This window comes from Agelaius tricolor, unplaced genomic scaffold (genome assembly GCF_023055355.1).
Source record: "Agelaius tricolor isolate 1412-34295 unplaced genomic scaffold, bAgeTri1.0.p SCAF_13, whole genome shotgun sequence".
In the NCBI taxonomy this organism is placed as follows: domain Eukaryota; kingdom Metazoa; phylum Chordata; class Aves; order Passeriformes; family Icteridae; genus Agelaius; species Agelaius tricolor.
In genome coordinates this window covers 7,299,637-7,325,606 of record NW_027269273.1, presented here as the reverse complement: position 1 = coordinate 7,325,606, position 25,970 = coordinate 7,299,637, and the positions used below count along the sequence as shown (strand labels likewise).

Sequence of the window (25,970 nt, the reverse complement as noted above, 5' to 3'; positions counted from 1 at the left end):
AGATGGAAAATAACCAAGTAAATGACCATTAACAGAAGATTTTTTTGTGGAATTCCTAAATTCACAAATTATTCAGAAATTTACAACATGGTTTCAAAGTAACCCATATAAGAAATATGGTGAAGACACAGAAATAAAACACATGTAGAGAACTCATTTTAAGAGCCACACAAAGAAAAGTCAGGATAAACAGCCAATCAGGTCAGTTCTACAACAAAAACTGCAGATAGTGGGAGGGTGGTCCACTTTTCTAGAACAGAAGTAGATCAAGAAAGATAATAAATAAATTTGGAGTCACAACCACATCAAAAAGATACTAACAAGTGTTAGCTTGCTTCTTTCTGGTGTTGATTTATTTTGTGGATTTGAATGTAGAAATTCACTATCTCTCAGAATAAAAGTAAAAACCATTGGGAAAAAAAAGAAATGTTAATAAATATAGATAAAAAACAAACAAAACCCCAAACAAACCAAAAACACCCACAAAAAACCCTTTTTTCTCAGGCTGAGAAACCAGCACAGCTCACTATCATTTCTTTTTCCAGAAGAAAAACTGGCAACTTCTCAAAGTGCTTAAGATAGTATTGTTTTTTCCCTTACCCTTGGAGTTAAGCATGCTGATAACATTCCCACAGAGTTTGGAACCCATCAGGATCCCAAGGCCCAACTTTCAGAGACATGGGAGACCAGAAGACATCAATGATTTACAGCACCTTGCCATAGTGAGAGACAATGAATACCTACTCCTTCAAAGAAACTCTGAAGAACATCAGAGACCAAAACCAGCAATATCATTTTACCCAACATTTTCTGAGATTGGAGCTAAAGTACTGCATCTATCTCAGAAGCTCACATTTTTAGAAGCATGCTAAAAGAAATGGAGGATGCAGAAGAGTGCTGAAAATCGGCAGGAAAAACCATTTAGTCCCATATAAGCAAATTATTAACAAAGATAGAAAAATCTGACTCTAACTTGCAAATATTACCAGGAAATACTTCACAGAAAAACGCTAGATAGTAATAGGCCACTATGACAAAGTCACAACTAGGGCTCCTTCAAAATTCTTTTTCTTTTTTTTTCTTTTTATTCTCTGCCTAAAATTACGAATAAATATTTCTTATCATCATTAAAATGTCTGCACAGTCAGCACCTCCCAAGTTTTTTCCATAGATAGGTACTGAAGTTTCACAGAAACTCCTTTGGTATGTGATTCTCTTCTCCTTTGCTGTTTGGGAAGGCAAAGTATACTTGCATAACCCAAACGAATCATCTGCTGAGAAGACAGTGATAATGCTGTCTGTGCTGCCAGGATCTGAGACGTTCTCGCATGACAAAAACCTAATGCTACACCAGACAGCTTTTCATTAGCAGAATGCTAATACATTTACATCCCCAAGTAATTAATTATGCAGACTGGGCAACAGGAAGTTTCACAGCAAACATGTACATTCAATCTTCATAAGGTTTGAGCTCCACTTTGGGGAACACAGTGCCCAGATGAACTGAGGAACTGAGTTTCTTTCTAACAGGCTGCAGATCTCTTGCATTAGCTCTCAGCTATGCTAAGCTCAGCTGACTGAAAACCAGGCCAAGCATACCAGCAATGATCATTGATGATTTGTATCTTTCAAAAAGCTTTGTACTTAAACAAACATTATTCACATGATTCACTTGAAAATTCAGCTGTTTTCAATTCAAAGATTGCCTCTGGAAAGCACTGGAGGATTCTAAGATCTCATGGACTTTTCAATCGTTAAGGCTTCTGCTCAAGAACTAAATGCGAGAATCACAAAAACTTTGGACAATTTTGGTGTCAGGTGGCAGAGCAGTGAGAGGGGAATCACAGTACTTGAAATTCACCCTGTTGTGCTTCTCAACAGGAAATTCAATAGTATTCTAACAGCAACGATGAACCACTAACAAAGGACAATGGACTCACTACTCGGAACCTTCAAATCAAGCCTAAATGCCCTTTCTGGAAAATATGCTTGCATTAAATGTGCTTTGAAAACTCAGCTAGACAGCCTTCAATAAAGCTTCATAGCCTCAATTATTCAAGAGATGATCATTACTAGATTATCTAAATGGATTACATTTATTGCCAAGAGTCCTGAACACTATGGCTCAGAATTTTGCTGTATGTATACTGAACTGACAAACAAATAGCCATTTCTAACAAAGGAAACCTAGATTTTCCTTTCTGTGATTAGGTTCATCAATAAACCAGAACAGGATTTACCAGCAATTGCCAATTATACAGGATCTGCAGCTGCCTTGCATCTGGAGTGCAGCAATCCATTTGCCTAAGTAAACTCAAGAGTTTTGGTACTTAACTGGCAGCAGATTTATTAGCCCAGAGTGTCACATTAGAAAAACCAACTCTGGAAGAAAAGTGGGCAAAGACTAGCTAAGAAAACATTAGACACACATTGGTCAGTGATCAGTGAATGCAAACACAAGCAATACCTGAGCATTCAAACCTACAAGTCAGTGCAACCTAGGGTTTGTCAGGATTCTCAACCAATGCACAACAACAGGTTAAACTGTGAGAAGGACTGATGGTGAATAACCAATTATTATTTAGCACAGAAGATCATTAATCAGTTCACAGTTTTGTTTTAGAGGGTTCTCTTTCACACAAAATACTAAGCTGGCTTCTGTCCCAATGCCTAGCAGCTACATTAGTGCCAGACAACGACTTGCCAGCACATCTAATGCCACCACAGTAAACACATTCTGCAACACAGACATCAAAATCCTTGCACCTGCACTTTCCAGAATGTAACATTCCTCATCCAGTGCACTATGTGCCTAATGGAAGCTAAGAAGCCACAGTAATAGTGGAGCTCGTTAAAGAGACATTTACAAAGGACAGAAATACCCAGCTGCCAGAGCAAGACATCATTCAGCAAATAACAATCTCTGCCCTCTCTGCTCTTATCCACAAGGGAAGCCTACAAAACTTATTTGGAAAAATGAGCCTAGGGACAAACGAACACACTTAAATGAACACCAAAAACCATAAACTCAGTAAAGTGCCATAAACCCAGTAATTTTACTCCCCTCTTCATGTTCCAAACAACCAACTTTTTTTTTTTTTTTTTTTTTTCTGGAGAAGAAACTTATTTTAGCAGTTCTTTCACTCCCTCCTCCCGTCCCCTCAACCCTGCTGCTTTTATTTCAAAGACTCAGATGATGAAAAGCATATCTAGTTTTTTACCAACCACCTACAGCAAAATATTTAATAATGGTTTCTCTACCTTTGAATCTTGGTTTGGCTATACTCTAATACAGTCACACAATAATGCCCATCTTTCAAGAGCTCCTATTTTTTCTTAACACATTTGCTAAATCTAGATGACCTCCCTTCTCAGCAGCCCTTTTAACTGACAGCCTACTATATATACACATACTGTAAGCACAGGATACAAAAGCTGCAGGTTCACCAAGGTTTTACCCTAAAAAGGCAGACTCCCTCCCACCATAAGGCATAAAAACTTTACCAATTCTCTGAGCACAGAATTGAAGAAAAGTAAAGATTCGGTTCAGTTACAGAACTAAGTTTTGGTGTCACTCATAGTTCAGCAAATCTCCCTCCAGAGACCCAGATGCTGCAACCTAACTTATTCATACAATTCCTCTGATTGTGCTCTTGGACAAAGCCCTGTCACCCATCATAAGTATTGCTCATCACCTACTGGCTCTACCTTGTTTACTCACTGATTCTTTAGCTTACACTTTTTGGAACCTGTAAGCAAACTGATTTCCAGTTTTTCTTTAAGCACAATGAGAGAAAGATTGAGAAACTAGTCTAAAGAATGTCTATTTTAACATCTTGTGGTGATACTTAAGGCTATGTTGATTTTTTCAGGCACACCCATTTTCAGGACTCCTACATCTCAGTCCGAATGCTTGAATTATTACAACCCACACTTGTGAGTGGGAGCTGAAAATGTGGGCAAAAAAAATTTTTTAAAAATCTTCTTTTACAACAGCAGTCCTGGAGGCTTAATTAAAAACAAAGAAGCCAAAAAAAGCAAAGGAAAAAAAACCCTGAAACACAAGGGATAACACAGTCACTGGCTCAACAGCACTCAAATTCTTTGCCAAGACACAAAATTCTTTCTGTTCCTGCCTATTTTCCCTAGACACCTCCACCTCCTCCTTCCCATTAAACTAAACTAATATGTTCACACAGTTAAGCGTTTCAATAACTTGGTCAATATAAAATATTCATTGTAGTTCCAAATCTATCAAATTAGGATAAATACTCCCTCCCAATTCAAAAAGCATGAAGTCTCAGAGAACTGCAAGCACACCAATGCTTCTTCTTCCCCTAGCAACTCCCACAGGTTGTCCTCTTGTAGAAGAATGAGGAACTTAATCCTGAGGGCATTTAATAACATCACAGTCCAGATTCCACCATGTTTTACCACTTTTACAGGTTGGAAATGTTAAAACAAGGGGGTGTCACAAACCCTGCTTAACACTTAAAATTTTGTTAGGCAATACTGAATGAATACAGATCAGAACATATGGAGCACTTCTTCTGCTTTTCTTGATGCAACCCACAGAAGTGATAAGCTTGGCTTGTGACCAATTTGACATCTTGACAAATCAAGTCAGCTCCTCACAGAAAAAGGATCTCAACTGTTACAGCTGAGACTGATATTTGGGCAATCCAGGTTAATTTGATTATTACTCAACTCCTCTGTCACTCAATTCTTAAAACCTCTACAATAAAGCCAAAACCAAGGCGTCTTTGCTACATCTATAACATAAAACAACTAGAATCACAAGTGATATATGAAAAAGTCTGCTGGCAACTCAAGTTGCCATCAACCTCTGTCATCAAGATGTCAGTGATGGTGAGTCTAATAAACCATCAGGAAAACATTCAAGTAAAATGATTCCAAAGCCTTTAGGATTGAAAAGGTAGCACTCAAACTTTGAGATCAGGATTCACTTAAACTTTCATTAGAAATACCTCATTCCACTTCCCACTTAGTTTCCTAGACCACAAATTATATGCAGAGAGTTCAAAAGTCACAAGTTTAATCCATTTCAAAAGTCATTTCCTGAGTTGATACCACAGAAACAAAAGAAGTGGGATAGAAATGAAGAATACATTCTCTGTGCTGAGGGGAACTAAGTTCAGAATATACTTATAATAGGAGGTGAATCAGACTGCTGAATCCTATGGTTAGGGTCACAAAACCCATTCCAACTCCCTCAGTGATACTAACATGCATAGTTTGCACCTCAAGCATGCTGTGCTAAGACAGAACTTTCAGTGTTCATCCCAACACTTGTTGTTTCTATCATCTCCTTCAAGGTCCTTACCCTCGTGTATCTTTAAGTCCTCCCCTAGGTTTGCAATTCAGTTATTACATCATTTTTTTACTTTGGACTTCACAGAACTCTGCTCACACACAGCACCTCACAATGCTATTATACAAGAATTGTATAATGACAGTATCTGTCTTTTCTACATCATTTTGCCTCCTTCCTTTATTAATGTAGCTTACTGGGATTTTGGTTTCAAAGACTTCAGACTCAGCTACAAAATGCCAAATCCCACTTCTGATGAATAGCTAGAACCTGTCACTGGCTACCTTAAAAAAACAAAAGGGGAAAAAAAAAGGAAAATTCCATTTCAATCTGCCACCTTGGAGTTTTAGCCCTGGCTATCCTTCATGTTTGACAGACAACTGAGAAACTCCAGTAGAGCTACTTTGCTATACACCTCAAAAATGTCTCCTACTCTCCTCTGTCAAAAGATTTCCCAAAGGTTAGGCTGCAAGACACAAACAATACATCATTATAAGCTCATTTCAGCTCCTTGTCACTCTGGATTTCAGAAACCCCGTAGCAGTGACAATTTTAGCTCTGCGTTTGCACAGCACCTACCACAGCGAGGTTTTGGTCAAAGAGTGTCCTACAAAGCAAACAGAGTTGCATGGATACAGAAACCCTAATCTCAGCAATTCCAAAACAGACCTGGCCAAAGTTTATTGTGCAATACACAGTCTATTTACCCTGGAACATCTCAGTCTTACCTTCAGACAAACAAAAATCACATACTCACAACTCCATTTTTGAAGTTAACCACTGCCAACCCATCAGATCATCTTCAGCAAAAATACACCACTACTAAATCAATTTATTGCCCACAAAAGCCAAGAGCCAACAGTCCTGTGTAACCATCTACCATTACCAGAAGCAGCATTTATATCTTTTATTTTTAAATGAGAAATCAGTAGTTTCAGTAGGTTTGATCTTCACAATAAAAATAAAAGTTATTAGTTAGCTAACTGTATCTTATTTCCTGAGGGAAAGGAGGTTTACTGGAGTCTTCCAACTGTGAGGACAGGACTAGATCATTATGACAATTCTGAAGTACTCTAACCATAGAAAAATGCAATAAAGAGATTTGGTCTAAGGAGAAATTAAAATATAGCTCATCATTGGGATTGGTAGGGTACAAGAAATGCTAAACAGACTTGGGGCTTTGGTACTAAACAGGATTGAGTGCTTTGCACAGGATGAGAGAAGATTAAAAGCAGTGTCAATAATTTTCACTCATGTATTCAGAAAGATCTCAGTCTGATAGGCTATTTTAAGACACCTTCTCCTTGCATAACACTTTCCATTGCCAGTTTTCTCATGCTGGCTACCTTGGTTTGATATTTCTAAAATTAGAAGCTGAGAAAAAACATAGAATACAGCAAGATGCATGGGGATATTATCAAACAGCACTCATTTCAAAGCACATCAACAATGCCTTCTAGTTGCAATGACTGTGATATTAAGTGTTCTATGAAATTGTTTAAAGACTTCTTTGCAAATTACTTTTATACACTGCAACCTGTAGAAAAATTTTAATTGTATGCTTTTCCTCAGGAGTGCATCTCCCATAATGCACATACACTTTGGGTAAAAGATCACTGCAAGCTCAAACCAGCGTCACAGACTAACCACCCTACAAAGTTTGGCATGACTGCTACAACAGGACTTCATTTTCCTCCAGATTGTTAGTAAATCTTCCAGATAGTTAGTAAAATCTTGCATCAGATTATTTGAGTAAGTAGTTTCCATTTTAGATCATGTCAGTAGTGGTAGAAAACAGATAAAAGGATTGCACAGAAGCAACCAATAAAGAAATAGACTTCACAGCACAATTTAAGAGCATGCACTGCCCCACATCCATGCTTACTGCTCCCCACACCTTCACCACTACTCAAGTGCCACAGAACACAAATCCCACCCCCTCAGCTCTCACAAGCAACAAAGCCAATAAAACACAGCAGAGGAAAGGCCTGCACAGTCCATTGCACAAACACTACAGCAGCAATTTTCAACTTCTGTTGCAAAGCAGATATATCAATTTTCTTATTAAACAGCTCTAGTTTTTATCACCATAAATGCCAATACTAGTAGGTAATATATCATCACCACACAAATTTATTACTTTCTACTATTGTTTCTAGGTGTGTGTATATATACACACAAACACATATACATAATTTTTAAGCATGTTTCCCAGTCAAGATTTCCTTATTAACTTTCAGCTACTGACAAATTTCAGAGGATCTGGATGTTTCTGGCCACAAATGAATTTCTTATGAGGCTTGCAAACCAAATGACTTGCAAATCCATACACTGTACTGATGGTGAGCTGGCTGCTTGCCTAATAGGCAGGCCTGCAGTTCCAAACCTCATGTTGCCACTGCCCAGCTGACAGGCCCAATAAAGAAAGGTATGGAATACTGATGTGGTGAAAAAACACCTGGTATTAATTAAAAGTAGCTTTCAGCAAAACACATATTTAAGTTAGACATCACTGTCTTCTAAGGCCCAAAGGGAAAAAAACCACCAACTTCTACACACTAAAGAAAAAGGTTAATTCTGTAGCCTCACTGGTTCAGACATTAAGATTGATATTCACACTCGAATAGCCTGAAGGTGGATAAAGCTGCAGAAAGAGTTTGCACTTTACCAGACATCTGATAAACTAATCCCCTTCAAGGCTACCTGTCTGCTTGAGTTCTCATAACTAAAAGAATTCAACAGCAGCTTTTCTTAAAATCTGAGATTAAAGAAGTCAGCTGAAAGGGAAGCCAATCAAGCAGCACATATTCAGAGAAAACGTGTGTGCATTAGCACAGACACACTCCAAACCATTTTTCTGTGTGCCACAAGTAGTCTAAACCTACCACAGCATCAAGCACCATGTCCCTCCACCACAATGTGCTTTAAGGAAGCAGTTTCCAAGACCTAACTTTCCAGAAACTTTCTTAACTTCCAGAATTATGCTGCTGTGTCATTATCCACATTACTCAGACCACCAGCCTATAGTTCTCTATCCCAGAAACTCTGCAATTCTAAATGAGGTTTGAGCTCAGGCTCTCTGTCCTGCACATGCTGTCCCAGAAGAGCAGCACATGCCTGCTATGTTACAAGTGAGCCTCCCTTTGCAGTAAGAGCTGACAAATAACAAGCAGATACAGCTAAGTCCTGGAAAGAGAAGTAAACAAAGCAATTAGGAGCAGCCACAAAAACCCCCTCAGTTCTACAACTGACATAAGAAATACCAAACTGACAGCTTTAGGAACAAGAAGTGCACATGGCCCAAGCTGTAATTAATTACACAGCAATACCAGCTTCACGTCTCTGCTCTGATCTTAAGTAATCAATGCTTTTTGAGATTTCCTTTTTTCCTGAGCTTAAGAAACCACTAGGTTTGAGTAAAGCTATCAATTCAGGTACTGAACTTCAACATTTAGACTTCCCTTGATTACAAATTTCTTAATATTTCTTTGTGCTAGAGAATGGACCTAGAGCAGCCAGAAGCCCCCCAGGAAGGGATACTGCCTTTTGTGCAGACAGGAGGAGCCTTCCTTTTGTCAATTTACATCAAACTACATAAGGGGTTCTGCATTCAGACCATCAGAGTCCTCTATTCTCCCCTTGCCTCCTCTGTTGGCTGACCCATACCTTCCAGTCTGTGTGTCACAGCACACGTCACAGTTGAGATGGCCACAAAACACAGAATATCATTGAACAATTTCAGAAAGCTTCAACCCATACACAGGAACACCTTACCAGCTCAGAAGGCTTCAGGTCTGTGCTCACCCTGTTCTTTAGCCCCAAACTTTTATGCCCTCATGTTGATGCATTGCACCTGTGTGCCCTCTGTTCCCTGTGTGATTGGTGAGCACACCTCAGCACTCCATGGCTCATTACCTTCAATGCTGCTCCCCTGCTTCTCACAGCTGTGGCCCATTGGGGATCAGGCTCAGCCACAGCCCCACTCCCAATCACCACAAACTGTGTGCCTCCATGTATGTGCCTGCTCAGTCTTTGCATACAAAGTCCTGATTAAAGAGCTCAAGAACTGATAAAATTTTTCAGGGAAAAAAGAGAGGAAAAAAAAAAAGGAAGAAAAAATAAAAGTTCTTTTTCATTCTTTCCTGCCTCCAAACACTATATAAACCAAATCATAAGATTCCTGAGAGCCATTCTGCATGTCCTTACATTGTCCTCTTCTTAACTGAAGACATACTTCCTAAAAGGCAGACCAAGACCAAAACCAGACTTCTGTAAAAAAGGAAGGAAAAACACAGACATAGAGCTAATTGGTTATATCAACTGAAGCCTCAAACTCTTTCAAATAAACCAGTAAACATTCCTGGAACACAGGTTCCAGACACCTGGAAATGGGTAGTTACCATAATACAAAACACATCTTAGGAGAGAGCCTAAGAGGATATTGAATGCAGTCCTTTTACCTAAGAACCCTCTGGAGATACAAACTTCCTCCATTTCAGAGGAACAACTGAAGAGCCCTATTAAGTTCTACCATTATTCTAGCAGAAAAGTGATATATGGGCAGACTTAACACTTGTATCCTGTGTATCACATTTGAAACTAAGCCATTGAGCAGCAATGAATTCTGCCATGTTAGTGAAACATCAGCCGTGCTCAAATGCATTTAAAAGTTTAAAAAAAAAAGTTTTAAATCAGACATCAGAAAACTTACTGTCAAAAAAATTTTGACAGGGAAAAATATGCCAAAGTATACACACACATCTCACTTTACCTGAAAAGGCAATATTACAGAACGTAAAAAACAAAAAAAAACCCCAACCAACAAATCAAGCAGTATCAGCAAGCATCAACAGAAAGCCAAATCTTTTAATTTCAAATACAAAAATCTTTACAATCATTTACTAAAGTACTACACTCAGTTTTAAGAGAAACCATCTGATGGAATCATAAAGTTAGTCAATGAATAATTTATTAAACAAGATTTTTCATTTTCTATAGTCCTAGGCCTGACTCACTAAATTGAAATCTTGTAAAAGCAATCAGTAACAAAAGAAATGGATTAATTTAGACTACATACTTTTAAAGGAAAAAATACTACAAAGTAACAAAGAACTTGAAACATTTTCTATTTATAAAAACAAATTGAACTTCCTTTAAATGAGTCAAAATGTATTATCTCTTCTAAAAGATCACACAGAAGGAGGTAAGTACACCATTACACAGAAAAGCTACCTATTTAATTGAGAAGTGATCATGACATTATCTAAAAATATTCACATATCACATTCTGACCTACATACAAATTTTAAAATATGACAATATATAGGAGGTTCAGGTGTATTTAGGACAGCACACCTGAATTAACAGTTAGCAAGCCAGAAATATTTCATTATCATCTCCACATTGTTTTTTATCTTACTCACTGTTAAACTGCTATTAAATAGATTACCACCAAGGTCTGACCAACATCTAGGTATACTAAATGTAAATGCACCGGCAATAGACAATTTTGGTAGCAAAACTAAAAATAAATATCAATTATATACTCCAGTGAAGAAATAAATTACAATTTTTAAAAATTAAAACTCATTTATAATGTTACCTCATTTCCTGAAAAAAAATTAACTCTACAATATTAAATTCAATCTGTTCAGAACAACCTGCAGAAAGGGAATCACATGAAGATACACATCTTGGTGGAGAGCCATTTAAGATAAGCAAACCAACTGCACTCTTTGGAATAATCTAGTTCAAAGAGACATTTATTTGGACAGGGTTGGTAGGGACTGACAGAAGAGATACCTCCTTTTCTCTTGGGTTAAGAAATAGTGAAGGAGAATTGCCACATTTATAAGCTCCAGGAGATAAATATGAAGTCACAGAGCAGAGCTAATAAATCCTGAGTGCCATGCAAAAACAATGAAAAAATCATGAATGGCAAAAAAGGGGTGACTGTGGACTTGTACCTCTCAATGCAGGGACCAAAGCATATCTGAAACAACAGAAGGGAATCCTGACTGTGATGCACAGGTAAAGCCTGACCCTTCTTTGTCACAGGCTTTTGAGAAGTTCACATAGATTCAAAAAGATTTCCCACTAATTCATTTATGAGAAATCCAGGAAGGGCTACAAACCTCAAAGTCCTCAGCTGGATGAAGTCCCTGAGCTCCAAATCCCTATTAAAAAACACTGAGGAAGTGCAGCCCTGTGCCAGAATTGTAGAGGTTTGACAACAAAGCATCCCAACAGCTCTGAAGGCCACAGCACTTCATTCCATTCATTCTTCAATTATAACAGCTTTTGTACTTTTGACTAAAATGTTGGCTAAAACTAGACCACTGTTAGCTCCTAACTCTTTAAATCTCACCAAGAGTCTACAGCCTAAAACTCATTAACCTGCCCTCTAAAAGCTGCTTCCACCATGTCTTGATTGGATGCTCTTGCTCCTGTCTTTGATGAAAACCAAGGCTGACAAATTGAAGTCTTCAAGTCATGTTGTATGAAGAATTAAGGTGCAAGAAAAAGTACAGATTAATGAGAAACTCCAGCCCAAGACTTCAATACCATTTCCTGGTTTTCCTTCTCCAAGATTTTCTATACTGACTGAACAGTTTAGATCACATATTTTCTATTATTACCCCAAGAAGTTCCTTTGTCTGCTTGACTTTGGCTTTTAGGCCGCTTTGTTTGTTTTTGAAAGGTAGTAAATTTACATTCCACGTTTCAGGAAAAAAGACAAGCCAAGAAAAACAAAGAAATAAGGAAATCAGCTGGAGGAATGTTTCAAAATGAACTGTCCTTGCCAACACTCCTCCAAAATACAGCTTTTCCAGTCCCTCCTCACCAGACATGCAGGACTGAAGAGATTTGACTTGGACCACCTGGCAATGACTCAGCAAGTGCTCTCTTTTTCACAGAGTAATCAAAATTCAGATTTTAAACCATCATTTGATTGAAGAGCCCTGGTCCCTTAGCCAAAAACTAAAACCATGGTGAGCCAACCCAAATAATAAGTCAGCAGTGTCTACTTGAGTTACCTGCAGTGAAGCCTCACTGCAATCATTTCAACATCTGCATCAGCTGTGGTGCTGTTCAACACACTCAAAAAGATCTTCCTTGATGCAGAAATATTATAGGCAACACTTTACTGAGTCATCAGAGGTTTATGCATTTTAACACAGATCTAGATGCTTAGGTTTCTGTCAGAGCATTTAGTTTCACATTTATTCTTCCAAAACTTGCTTTTGTAAGTAAGTCTTGCATCAGCAGACATCAAATGATCATGTCATGCGCTATTGTGAACATTTCTTTCTTTATTCAGCTGAAAGAAGAAATTAGTCATATTATGTGAATAAGTACCATTAATACAACTGAACACATCTACTAGTTACTGCATACAACCCTCCAAAGTATTTAAGTCAGTTTTCAACTTCACTCAGGCCATGGTCCAGAGACATTTCTCCTGGACACAGTTCCACCTTAAGCTGCTCCTGCCCTCGGACTGATCCCATACCATCTCCAGCCTCAGTACAACTGCTTCAAGTGCCATACGGTGAAGGATCAGGAAACTGTTCAGGGTTAAAAAAAAATTAAGCCAGCAGTGCCACCAAGAGAAATGTCTGTGGAACCACAGTCTTCAAAACTTCTCAAAACATTGCCACTGGAGGATCAAGCTAGACGCTTTTAATGCTCATCCTGCACCTTCTGTGCCCATGAAGCTCCAAACAGAGCTCATGAATTAGCTCAAAGCCAGTTGCTGTATGTACATAAGTAACTTCCTCAGGAGCAAATCAAGTTGCTTCATTCCACTTAATTCTGAAACACAGCAACAGCTGTTTTAAGTAAAATAATATTTTAAAGAAAATTAATAGAAAGCAAAACACAGCAAAATCCTTGATGCTCATCTGGATCCCCTGCTCTCATTCTGTCTTATAACACTGAAAATTAGTGGTACACAGGTACAACATCAACTAACAACAATTTCTGGAGGAATCAATATAATGAAGCAATACAGCATTAGTTTAGCTTAGAATTCTCCACCAGTTTCCAAGAACAGGCTGGTTACAAACAGAGGTCTCAGTCCCTACTAGCAGGGTGAGGAGGGAAACCCTCCCTGAAGCAACATGGGATGTCAAAGCCATGTGGAGTCACAGAGGTGTGTGTCTCTTCCCAGACAAACACTCGTTGCCAACTTCAGCTGAACTTCTCAGATGATCTGTACCTGCTTTTTTTCAGCAAAAGCAGCAGCAGTTTACCAAGTCCAACTGAATGGGAAAGTCAAGCCTAATCCCAGTAAAGATTCAAGATCCCTGATGGAACTAAGCATCTCTACAGCTCACTGATAGTAGGATTAGAAGAAGGCTGAGCTGATTTTTGGCCAAATTTCACAAGGACCACTTTTAAAATTCATTCTATTTGATATTAAATAACGGTTCTGCTGTTCTCAAGCAGGTTCAGAGATCTTGGAAGGTGCACAAGAAGAATGATTTCTTATAAAATAGTTGCTCATTTTTTACAACTCTTTATGATGGCTAGGCCATGCTTTCAGACAGCTCTGAAGATTCACACAAAGTTCCAGAAGAAGAAAAATCTGAGGTAACACAAATGTGGAATAATACTGTATTTATACACTAAACATATAAAAGGCAAGAGCAATTTTTTAAATTAAGAAAATATCTGATATCTCTTCCTAAGAACCTCCTGAAAGAAGATAAAACCTTTCTTTTGCCATACTTTGTTCACTGTTGTTTACTTTGCAACTAGGCAACAAATTAAATGGTTCGTCCCTAGCTCAGGACACCTAAACTCTCTCTGCAATCCTGACATTCAAACAAACTTTACTCAAAATCCATCAGTGCAGGTACATTTACCTACTGATCTACATCATACTCAGGTTTCTTTTACTAAGAGAAGTGAAGAGGGAAGGGCAGAGTATAAAGCACTGAAGCCTTGCAGTCAATTTCATAGGACTACTCCTCTGTTTGATCTTTTAGTCAAATTACTATGAAAGAGGTACTCCTTCCTGAATTATCTCTGGAATACACATGAGGCGACATTCACAGACACAGGATGACAAGCTCAACCTTACTAGAAACACAAAAGGAAATAGGAAGTTTTCTTTACAGCTTAGCCAAGAAAAGACTGGCCAGCTGACACACACCAAACTTACAAGACTCTTGTTGGCATCAACACTGATACAGAACAGCAGAAACAACTGAAAAAGGCCTAAATCCCCGTTGAATTTTGAGCTTCTCCCACTCCTTTCAAACCAGATTCAAAACACATCCTACAACAACATTCCTTCATTCAGAGGCAGCAGTGATGTGATAAACTCTGGCATGTCTTTAGTGTCATCTCCAATAGCTGAAGGAAATAACGTGACAGGATCCTCATCAACAACTTGCTCTTCATCTTTAACCCAGATGCTAGTACAGAAACACAGAATTTTTAAATTCCATTAACCACCAACAAGCTGTGCACGACTAGTTTGAAGCATATTTATTTGTTTACTTTCTACAATAATTTTACTGAAGATTTTTCTGTGTCTTCCAGTTTATGTCAAGGCTAGCAAGTCAAAGCTGCAGAGCACATACTTCAATAGTAAGGAATGAAAAAAGAAATTTCATTTTCAACAGACCAGCTCAAATTTGTTAAAAAAAATAACACATGCACTTTCTCCTTATAATACTATCTTAGCAAAAGGAAAACAGAGGACAATATGCAACACACTGCACTAAAAATCAATATATGGCAGGAACCAAGTGTAACCTACAGAAGTGCAAGTCTGTGCCTCTATGACAAAGACAGATCCCATTCATAAACCTTGGGAATGCAGAAGCAAGAAGATGAAAACAATTACAGTTTGTAAAAAGACTAGGTAAGAGCAGCTCCACACACAGTGAAGGCAAATTCAACTTCATCATTTAGTGAGAAACTAATCAGAGTATGGAGTACTTGTCTAAAATATATATTTTTTTTCAACTATCCAAAATTATTTAAAATTATTTTCATATTAAGTGCAACACAGTAGTAGTAAATTTTCATTACATCTTGCGAACTTCCACTTTACTTTTAAATGGAGACAAATTCAGTTAAAACAGATACACAATCTGCTGATATTCTCTTCAAGTGGTTTTACCAGACTTATTGAATTTTTAACAATTGCCTGTTTGTAAATTACCAATTACGAGATACCAAAAAACTGCAATTCACCAAAAGTATTAATGTATTGTTTACAGCATTATATCTTACTGACTTTACTGTAAAAATCACACAGCTGCTTCAAACTATCATTAATATTTAGGCTTTTATGAAGAGTATCTGACATGGTGATTTATTGCCACAATACATTTCCCTATGCACAATTATTAGATGGTAGTCTGCCCATCATAATTCATTAAAGACTACCAACTCAATTTTTATGCTGTCTTCCAAACCATGTGCATCATGGCAGAAAATTCATGCATCAATAAACCAGAACTTACAGATTACTGAGATTTCAGTATTTTAAAACTAATGAGATATTCCTTTATTAAGAGTTGCACACTGTATGTTTAAAAGTTTACTTCCATTTTCTCTTTCATCACCACATCAAAGTTTTGCAACCTATGGTCCAGAAAGCAATTCTTATGGGACAGTAAAGAGCAGGGAGATCATATGGCACTGACTCCACCTCTTTCCTCCTGGCCATTTCTTTATTTGCCCAGAGTTATCACTGTAATCAGAGCAGCACACAAGCTTTTCCAGGCAGTTAGAAGGAAGGAAAAACACAGCTCCCAGTTTCCTCTAACAACACTTGGTGTGAGGCTGAAAAATAGTAATGCATTCTCTCAATGGCTACGAAACAGACACACATATACACACACAAACACATATATCAGACTTCTGTCCTTGCTTTGATTTTTAAACAAATGCTTTGCATGCAACAACAATGTCCAAGAAAGATCAAGAGGTCTAATTTATAAAGCTCAGACCATGAAAACCAGGAAGAAAACTCCTGGATTAGATTTTCTACATTGCACACATTATACCTGTATGGCAGGTGTTTACAACATCTGTAAGCATTACAGGATGACTAAGAAAGAGGCACAGCTTCCAAATCCTGGCATGGAGGGTCTCATGTAATGGCAAGAGCATTCATATTCCAGGAGACCAACAGCACTCACAACCAGTGCCAGCTGTTCTCACCATATTCCCCACTAGTGGTGAATTAATAGGAAAGCTGAGGAAGGCAAAATTTCTATAAAGCAGTGGGAGAAAAGATACTTTCACAGTGGTTTCTTTCTTTGTAAAGAAATACATTATAAAAAAGATCTTGCATATCAGCTATATTGCAGTCATGAAAAGTATAAGGAAAGAGTTATTTAATATATTTTTTATTTTACTTAGTACACTAATGGAGTAGGGAAGACTTAGCAGGAGGAAAATACTAGACAATTGAGTTCTTTCCTATGTTTTTCTACCAGGACAATAATTTCAATGAAAATAATAATTAATTTATCTATAAAAACACAATCATGAAACAAATTTAGCAGCATATGAAAACTGAGCTTTTGATTTCCCTGCTCAAAGGTGGAGAGCAGCTAGTCTAGCCTTCAGGTCTGGAGTTCCTGATTTAATGAGTAGTTCTGTTTACAGCAGAACTAATGAAGCTCAGTTTCCTCTGGATTTGCTCCTATAAGCCCTGTGGCCACTTAACATTAATTACCTGAGTTGCCTCTAAACTTGCCCATGTCTGCTTGAGCTCCTGCACCCCATAAAACTCCCCATTTGTCCATTTATTCCCACAGGCACACACTGAGGCTTGCTCTCACACTTCCATTAATGCTCAGCTCTTTGTCATGCCCTCAAACCCACCTTCTCATTCCATCACCTATGTCTGAATGGGGTAAGACAGACAGCATATGCTGCAGCTGCTCTCAGGCTGGGTGCACGCTGGCTGGCCAGCTGGAGATTGCCTCTTCACTTCCAGGAGAACACCAAATGCCATGACCTCCCTGCTTTTATGGTTTTTTGGGGAGAGGGTTCTCAGATATCAACTTTCACAGACTAGGGGAAGGCAGTCTTTCTCAAACATCTCCCTGTTCTTAAACTGGTTCAAATTGACTGGGGGGTTCACGCTTACCCAGGAAGAAAAGACACAAAGTCAATGCAAATAGCACTTCCTTCCAAAGCCAGGATTAGGAGGTAACTCAGTTCCAGCCAGTTGCAATTCACATTGAAATGCCCACTGCTGCCCTCCTCCTGTCCTGTGGCTCAGGGCAGCTTCTGCATTTTTCATTCATACATGCCACTCTTGTGGGATCAGGAAAACACCAAATTGACAAAAGTCAATTTCAACATTTTCCTACCGCACCCTGTGGGCAGCAATGAAACTGTCAACAAGAATTACTGCTCCACTCGAGTGACAGGGAGCAGAAGGGTCTGGGACCTATTTACAGGAATGGCCACCTCAAAACAAAAGCCATAGAAGGATAAGAGCAGTAGTTACTCCAGCTAGGATAGCACACATAGAACAGGGCTAACAGAAAAACATCCTTGTCCTTTGCTGGGGGCAGGGGAAGAGGATCATCACATTAGCAAATATCGACTAACGAGAAGCTAATGTTCATTATAAATGCAGAAAGAGAGTCTAACCTGCAGAAACTACCTGTTGCTTAAAGAAACCTTATCATGTTTTCCTCTATCCACTTCTTTGTGCTGTGGGGGCAGAGAACATATAACACAAACCCCAAATGCTGCACTTTAAAGAGGGCAATGATGTTCCAGTAGTTAAGTACTACTGCACCTCTTTAGACCTAGAAATTCTTTTCAAGACCTTCCCAGGCTTCCAGCGCTCGTAGGTGACTGGGAGTGTATGTACATAGCATAATGCAGTGCTGTGCAGCTATCTTGAACACCAGAAGGAATATGGCCACGTTAGCACTGCACTGCACCCAGGCTGAAATGCTGGAGCATCCAGCCCGCTTCTCAGGTACTTTGGATCTATGCAAATGGTGCTTCACTACAACACATAAGCATACCCTTAGTCATCCTGCCTCAAAAACCAGCTGAAACGTGACTGTTCTTCCTTAAATTACCAAGAATTGTAAAGAAAGAGCATCTGAAGAGAAAAACAGACACCGAAGTCAACAAGAGGAACAAGTTTGTACAATCGGCAGCATGCCTTTAACAAAACAGACAGAGCCCCTGAAATGACTTTCTCTCTTTATGTCAGCTCTGCCCCTAGAGTTTACAAATTATGGCTCTGACTTGTAAATGTTAGTAAATACCTCCTTAAACCTTACTCAGTGTTTCCATAACTGTATATAGATTCTAGAGACTGCCCTGCAAGAGTAACATCCAAAATAGCTTCTAAAAATAGTGTTCTAGACGATTCTCACATATAGCCAAAGGCTGAAAACACAAACCATTTCATAAAGAAGGGCATGAACTTAGGAGATTGAATTCAAGGGCTCCGTGAATCATAGCTGGAGAATAGGAAAAAATCCAGAACAGCATGCAAAGAAAAAAAAAAAAAAAAAACCAAAAAAAACCAAACAAAACCAACCAAACAACCAAGAAAACTAACCCAGAATACAGCAAAAAAGTAGCATCTCAAGTCCACTTTCTGTTTTTGAAACAAAGCTTAAAGTCTGGAATGAACAAAAACAAGAGTTCTTAATTCTGTGATTCACACTTCGAACTAAGCAATCGATAATCTCTAATACCAGGCAATTGTTTGCCTGATGAGTTTGTAAAAAAGGCAACATTCCACCCCATCAGTGTCGGGCTGTGAACGCCTCCCCCTTGCCAGCAGCAATATGGATTGCCCAGCGCAGTCCGGTGATTCCTTTTTTCAGCCTACGTAATGCCCATTTACATAGTCGTGATATTTTTAAATGTGCTTTCAGAAACACCAAATGACATAAAAACATGGCAGGAGACAACCACAGAGGTAACACAGCACTCCTGTGACTGCGGAATTCACGAACAATATAACGCCGAAGTCCGGGGAGCACAATAAAACTCCATTTTACAGATTATGCATTCAGAACACCAACCCAAGGAAATCCTGGCCGTGTTTCCCCCCCACAGCGAGAGTGTGTCTGAGCACAACAGAGCACACACATATCCTGGCTCCTTCGCTAACCTACACGCACATTCCTACACCCCTTAGGAAAACACTGACAGCGGGCATGAAAGGAAGGGAAACAATGACATTCTTTTAATAACAACGTTCACCAGCGCGCTGGACCCAGTCGGACAGTGCTACGCGGCGGCAGTTCCTGCATTCCCCTGGATCAGCCGCATTCTCCCCCGCTGCTCCGGGGGCAGCCCGATTGTCCCCCGCTGGCCAGGCCGGGCAGCGGCCGTCTCGCCCCGCGGGCCGGGGCACGGAGCGGCCGCGCACGCCGCGAGGATCCGCACCTGGCGCCAGCCGTGACCCCCGGCTCCACGTCACTGTGCCCGGCCGGGCGCGGGGCCGTGTCACGCCGGGCCCGCCGCCCCCCGCCGCAGCCCCCGGCCCGGCCCGAGCCGCGGCTCTTACCGCCAGGTCGGGGCTGTGCGAGTCCCGCTGGGACACGGCGCGGATGACCCCAGCCCGCCAGCGCCCGCTCTCCGGCGGTTCCTCGCCGCCGAGGCACAGGAACCGCTTCCCCACCAGCTCCGGCCGCGTCTCCACCGCCATGGCCGCCGCCGCGCAGGCACCGCACCAGCCGCCGAGCCCGCTGCTCTAGGGGCCGCGCATGGCGGGCGTGGGGCGGGGACGGGCGCGGGGCTCTCGGGCTCGCAGCGGCGGGAGGGTCGGAGCCCCTCGGCCGCGCCGCCGCCGCCACAGCCCGACACAAACAGCGAGCGAGGGGCGGGGGCGGGCCGGGGGTGCGCGCGCCCTCCCTCACCTCCTCCCTCCCTCCCTCTCTCCCGCGCGCGCCCGCCCGCCGCGCTGCGGCCCCGACCACTCCGCCCACGCAGCCCCACTGCCATGGAGACCGACGCCGCGCGACGTCTCCCTCCGCCAGGCAGCGCGGGGCTAGCGGCCGCAGCGCGGCAAAGAGTCCGCGGCCGCTGGGGTGGCACCGGGACCCCGCGGGGGCTCGTCCCGTCGCCCCCTGCCCAGCCCCGGCCGGGGCGGCACGACCCTCACCTGCCGCCCCGGCGCCCCCCGAGAGCAGCCCCGCGGTGATGTGACACTGGCGGGGTACCCGCTCCCTGCCTCCGGTGCCACGGCGGCAGCTCGGGCACGGCCTCTCCGGGGTACTTCCCTCGGTGGAAGAAGCGCTGTCCGTCCTCCGCGGGCTCGCCCACACCCTGCTCAAGGCGGACAACTCCGAGAGCTCATTAATGTACATAAATGTGCGAAGGCGGGGTACCAGGAAGGGGGAATCAGGCTCTCCCCGGTGGCACCAGGCGATAGGACACGAAGCGACAGGCAAGGTGTTGCTGTGATGCACTGGAAGTTCCACCAGAAGAAGAGAAAGAACTTCATCACTGTGCTAATGAGACTGGAACAGATTGCCCAGAGAGGGTGCAGCCTGCCTTGCTGGAGATGCTCTAGACCTGTCCAGACACAACCCTGTGCCATGTCACCCAGGACAACCCTGCCAAGCAGCGAGGTTGGACCAGTGCTCCCCTGTGGTCCCTTCGAGCCTGACCCATTCTGTGATTCTGTGAGAGCCCAGGCTGGCAAGGGCATCCCAAGAGCCAGGCACCAGCATGCTGATGTCCCAGCCCTGCAGGGTTTGGGAGAGGCAGGACCAGGTCTGCCACCTGCAGCACCTTCTCCCCTGAAGTCAGTTTGTTGGGGAGTTCAACAAAGACACCCATCCAATCCAGCCACCTTTCCCTACTGCAGGGAACGGGCAGTTCCCTACAGAACTCCCCGGGAATGTAATGTCAGTTTAACCCCTCAGAGGCTTTTAGGGACAGCACACTTCAGCTCTAGAAGACACCGTTGCATTCTGTTGGATGCCAGCAATCAGTGCATATCCAAGAAGTCAGCTCACAGACTCAGAAGGAGCTGAGACCTTGGGCTGCAGCCCCTGAGGAGCCGTGCAGCCACGTTCTGGAGCAGTGGTTGTGGGGTTGTTGTTCTTTCCATGGCTCCTGTAGCCATTCTGTGGTAACGCCATGTTTGCATTGGAAGAGTTTTTCCTTCACGTTATCTGGAGGTGTAGCTTTCCTGAACTTCTGCCTGCCTTTACTGGTATGCTTGCCCTCAAGAGAGCAGGTTAATGATCTCACATCTAGCACTAAAAGCAAATTTGAATAGTGCATTTTTGAAAAATAGATTATGAGGTGAAAGCCATAAATCAAGATTGCCAACTTCTCACATTCCTGTATATTTTAGTGGAACAAATAACTTCTGGTACAAGAGAAGTTAATTAACAGAAAACAAACGAAAAAAGAAATTAATTCATCATTCACCATGACAAGTTTGTTCACAGGATTAGAATAATTTACAACACATAACATTCATACTGGAACCTATGGCATCCCAGGCTAGAATGGATGGAGCTGTGCACTTTGGAAGCTGCAGAAGCACAACCATAGTGCATTTGAGCTAAATGAGATCTTGATTCATGTTCCAAGGTAATGCTACAACCAACAAAAGTGTACTGCAGTTTTGCAGAAAGAACAAAAATTATGTAAGTACTGGGCAGTTATCCATAAAGGGAATAAGGAGAAGTTACAAAACTGACTAAATAAATATTAATCATATCAAAATACTCGTATTCATTCCCTCTTGTTTAATCAAAGAGTAATTTGAGATATTATTGAACTCTACAATTAAATGACATTAATGTGCAATAAAACAAAATATACCCCAAAATGCCAATTTACATGATTCTAATAGACTGAACTTGTGAATTTATCACAGAATAACAAACTGTTAAGAATCAAATATTTTTAATTTGTTGCAAAAAATCATTTCAAGGCACTGACACTAGAATTGTTTTTTGGAGATATGTTTTTTTATAGATTAGAACTCACAGAAGGCTATTGTTCAATGCAGAACCATTTTATATTTGTTAATCACCTGAAAATATCAGTAAGATGAAGTAACACGGACATTTAGGTGGCAATTGCCACGGTTAGCTCTCAGTTCCCAGATGCCAGGTGAGATGGGCAGGGCTTTACCCTGCTCCCCACAACAGCACTGAGACGGACCAGGGAAAGCCTTGACATACTGCAGGGCAGCTTCACTCCCCAGCAAGCCACACCTCAGCTCTTCTATCTTTCACTTAATCAGCTTGGAGCAGCTTTTTTAACCCATAGGTACTTTAGGAAGGTCAAAATTACTATGTTCAGGTGGAACAGCCTATGAGACCCACAGGTTGCTGAACATTTTCCACCTCCAGCAACTTACTTTCTTTGTCTCTCTTCGCTTATCCATTTCTTCATTGCTGCTTCCTTCTGTCCTTGTTTCCCTGTGAAGAAATTGGGAGAGCACTAAATGCTCAGGATATGAGTAAATCAACTATAAATCAACTCAGAACCTCTGTCTTCAACAAAACAAAGTCATGGTGCTGTGGGCCAAGGCCTGAAAATAGCTTAGACATTGACTTTTTAAACACTCTGTGCCCTACCACACTCCAGTAGGATTTCTTCCTTTTTCAGAAGCCTTTGCAAGCATCAAGCCAATATATTAACTCCCCTTTCAAAGCAACACCTCCCTTATTTGTTTGATAAATATTAAGGAATTTTTGAACTGAAAAGTCAAAGGATCATATTTCACAGGATTTAAAGGATTAGGGATGTTATGAATTGATGTATCTTCTGAAAAAAGTGGCATAAGGAAGCCTCTTCTTGTAGATGACTCTGAAAAGACCAGAGGAATCATCCTCCTGGAGCTCAGGAGGAACACCCAGAGCCAGATGCCCACAGGCAACAACAAAATAGAGCTGACACCTTCAGGCTGGTAAGAAGTCCACAAAAAAAAAAAATAAAACAAAAGAGCTCTAGGCTGACCCCCAGGGAAGGAGAGCTTCTCTTGGGAAATTGACTGTGGACAAACTCACCGCTTACTCCCTGAAAGTACACACATTGGTTAGGTGCAGAATCAAGATATTTACTGAGAGCCTTCTCTAACTTCTTGATTGAAATGCAGCACAGCCTGTACTAGTAGTAATTGCACCTTCTCCATACAGATAAATGCCATATTTAGAAATTATTATTTCCATTTTACAGGAAGGAAAATCGAGAGAAAAAGACAAAATTACTTGTCAGTGTCACAACTCTTAAGCAGAATTAATACTGAACTAATCCTTTCTAAAATATGTACTATATACTTCTAGATCTATCTTACCTTCCCTTAGGACCACCAGTTTCTTCTGAACTCATAATTCCTTGGAAATTTGGAAAGCCACATGTAATGTTTTCCAGTGTTCAGCAGCAGAAAATTAAGAATCTACATTTAACAAGCTGGTTAAAGAGTTTTGTAACTTCAAAATTCATAGCCAAGAGAAAACAAATTCTTCATCAAACATCAGTTATTTCTGATATAAAGCTAACTTTTGATTTCCAAGTGTCTTATCTTCTACAGAGTCCATGGGCTTTTCTTAGCACATCCTCCTCGAAAGCACAATTCTTTGAGTTGTGAGGAAGTCCTTGAACACTGAATAGTATGTAGAATCAGTGAGAAGGTGAGATTCTTTAAAGACAACTATTTAATGCAGATGCAAAGGCTGCACTGAACACTGGAGGTAGCAAAGTGTAAGAGAGTAAAGGTTGTGGTTTGTGGCATTACCTCCCCAGCTCTACCATTAACATCCTGAATGGTGATCTCCTGCATCTCCAGCTGTCTACAGTCACTCTCCATCTGGGTCTGCCCACTGACCACTCCTAATATTTTCCTATATCTTGGCTTTCACAGTTGTAAAAAAGCCGCAAATTTACTGCTATATTTACACTGCAGGTGAATAGAGCACCTCACTGTGTCCAGGTTTCATCCTCAGGACTCCTTTAATACCATCCTGGCTGTTGCTACAGCACACAAAGGAGAAGATTTAAGTTAACTGCATTTGTGAATCACTCCAACCATATCTGCAAAAGAAAACATTGTCTTTCACAGGGTGCCACTCCATCAACACTGACAACAGCAAGGAGCACTACTGAGCCTCCATGTGATGTTTCACAGTCAATTTATAGCCCAGAACAGATGAACACAACATATTCCAATCCCAGCATTTCCTTCTGTTCCAGCTAATGAGATGGCACCAAAAAAAAAGGTTGAACAACTTGAATAAACACAGCCTTCAATACATTTTCTTTCTCAGAAGTTTGCTAACATCTTAAGACATCAACCTATCCCTATACAACCCCTGCCCCCCATTTCCTGCCATCCTTAACCACTGCCTTACACTTGAGTCAACAAACAGAACTCCTGGGTACCCCACATCTGCTTTAAATACACACTCGGCCGGCTCAGCCCGATGAGGTTGCAGGGATGGGTTCAGCTCAGACCTGGAGCTGCTGGGATGTGCTCACCCCTTGACCCTGCCCCGGGGTTGGCCGACTCCCTCCTGCTGGGGACGGCAGGACCTTCAAGCGCTTTTTAAACGCAGCCTGAGGGTAAATCACCATTAGACCAGCACTACACCTTGGTGTAGGACAAACAGTCCCTCCCCCTGCTGATGGGTTTACATCCTGTAGAGGTAAAATGCAGAAGGTGGGGGAATAGAGATAACAATGCTCTCAGTCTCCACCTTTCCTTGAATACTTAAGGATTTAATTCCTAAGGTGAAACTGCATGCCCCTGGTTTGGCCTTATCAGATAATGCCTCCACCTAAAACAACTTCGAATTTGTTTGGAGGAAAATGCTCTGAGTTTCTTCAAGGCACAGATGGAAGATGCCATTTCTACTGGTCACTCAACCCAGCTGCAAGCATTAATAGCAAAGATAATGCACAGCAGCAGTAGTGTAACATTTCTGTGGCCGTTCTAGCAATATTAGATTTCTGCTCAAGTTTCTTTCATGCTTTTCACCTTGCTGCTGATGCCAGCTTGAGGCTTGGTACATCCCAAGAATCAGACTGAGCTTTAGGCATATCAGTCAGCCCATAACAGTTCTCCCCTAACAAACACTGTAATACCTACATGACAGAACAAGAACTGCTAACAGCTTTTTACTTAGTTGAGGGCATCCACCTACAGAACAACACACCAGAAGAGGTTGAGCTCGCTCAGAGCCTGAGCAGCCTCAGCACTGAAAAGGCTTGGCTTACCTGAAACAGCTTCACTGCTGAAATGGCTTGACTTACCTTAGGCTGCTCCTAGCGGCAACACTCCTTTCTCTGGCCAATCACTCACACAGAAAACCTGAACCCAATCACCCTTTAAATTAATTAATCACCTTCCCATGAACCTTTGCTTCCAGTGGTGGTTGGTCCCCACTCACACCTAAGCTGTATAAAGGTCAGTCAGTAAGGCTTTTTCCCCTGCTGGGGTATCGTTAACTGGAAAGATAGGTGAGTGTGTGGAAGTGTAGGCTTCTCTAACATGGGCTCCTGGGGCAGCAGCTTTGTGGATTATATTTGTATATTTTTACCTCATGTTAAGTGCTTGCTTGTTGCTATTTCTGTGTTTTTACAATCAGTGGCTTTTGAAGGTTAGCAGATGGGTAACACTAAAAAGAACATCTCTGAAATCGTAAAC

At 41.3% G+C, this 25,970-nt stretch overlaps 1 protein-coding gene across 4 annotated transcripts in view; it reads right to left on the bottom strand.

The window, feature by feature from the left end:
• JMJD1C (jumonji domain containing 1C) overlaps nt 1–20,209 on the bottom strand; it is a 159,650-nt gene extending 139,441 nt beyond the window's left edge. For 3 of the 4 annotated variants that reach the window (XM_071438590.1, XM_071438591.1, XM_071438593.1), the window contains exon 1: nt 19,863–20,209. In XM_071438590.1, the coding sequence (XP_071294691.1) occupies nt 19,863–20,003 (141 nt within the window). In that variant the 5' untranslated portion in view covers nt 20,004–20,209. The remainder of the gene's footprint in view (nt 1–19,862) is intronic. The other variant, XM_071438599.1, reaches the window with a different exon arrangement.
• Between the last annotated feature and the right edge of the window lie 5,761 nt (nt 20,210–25,970).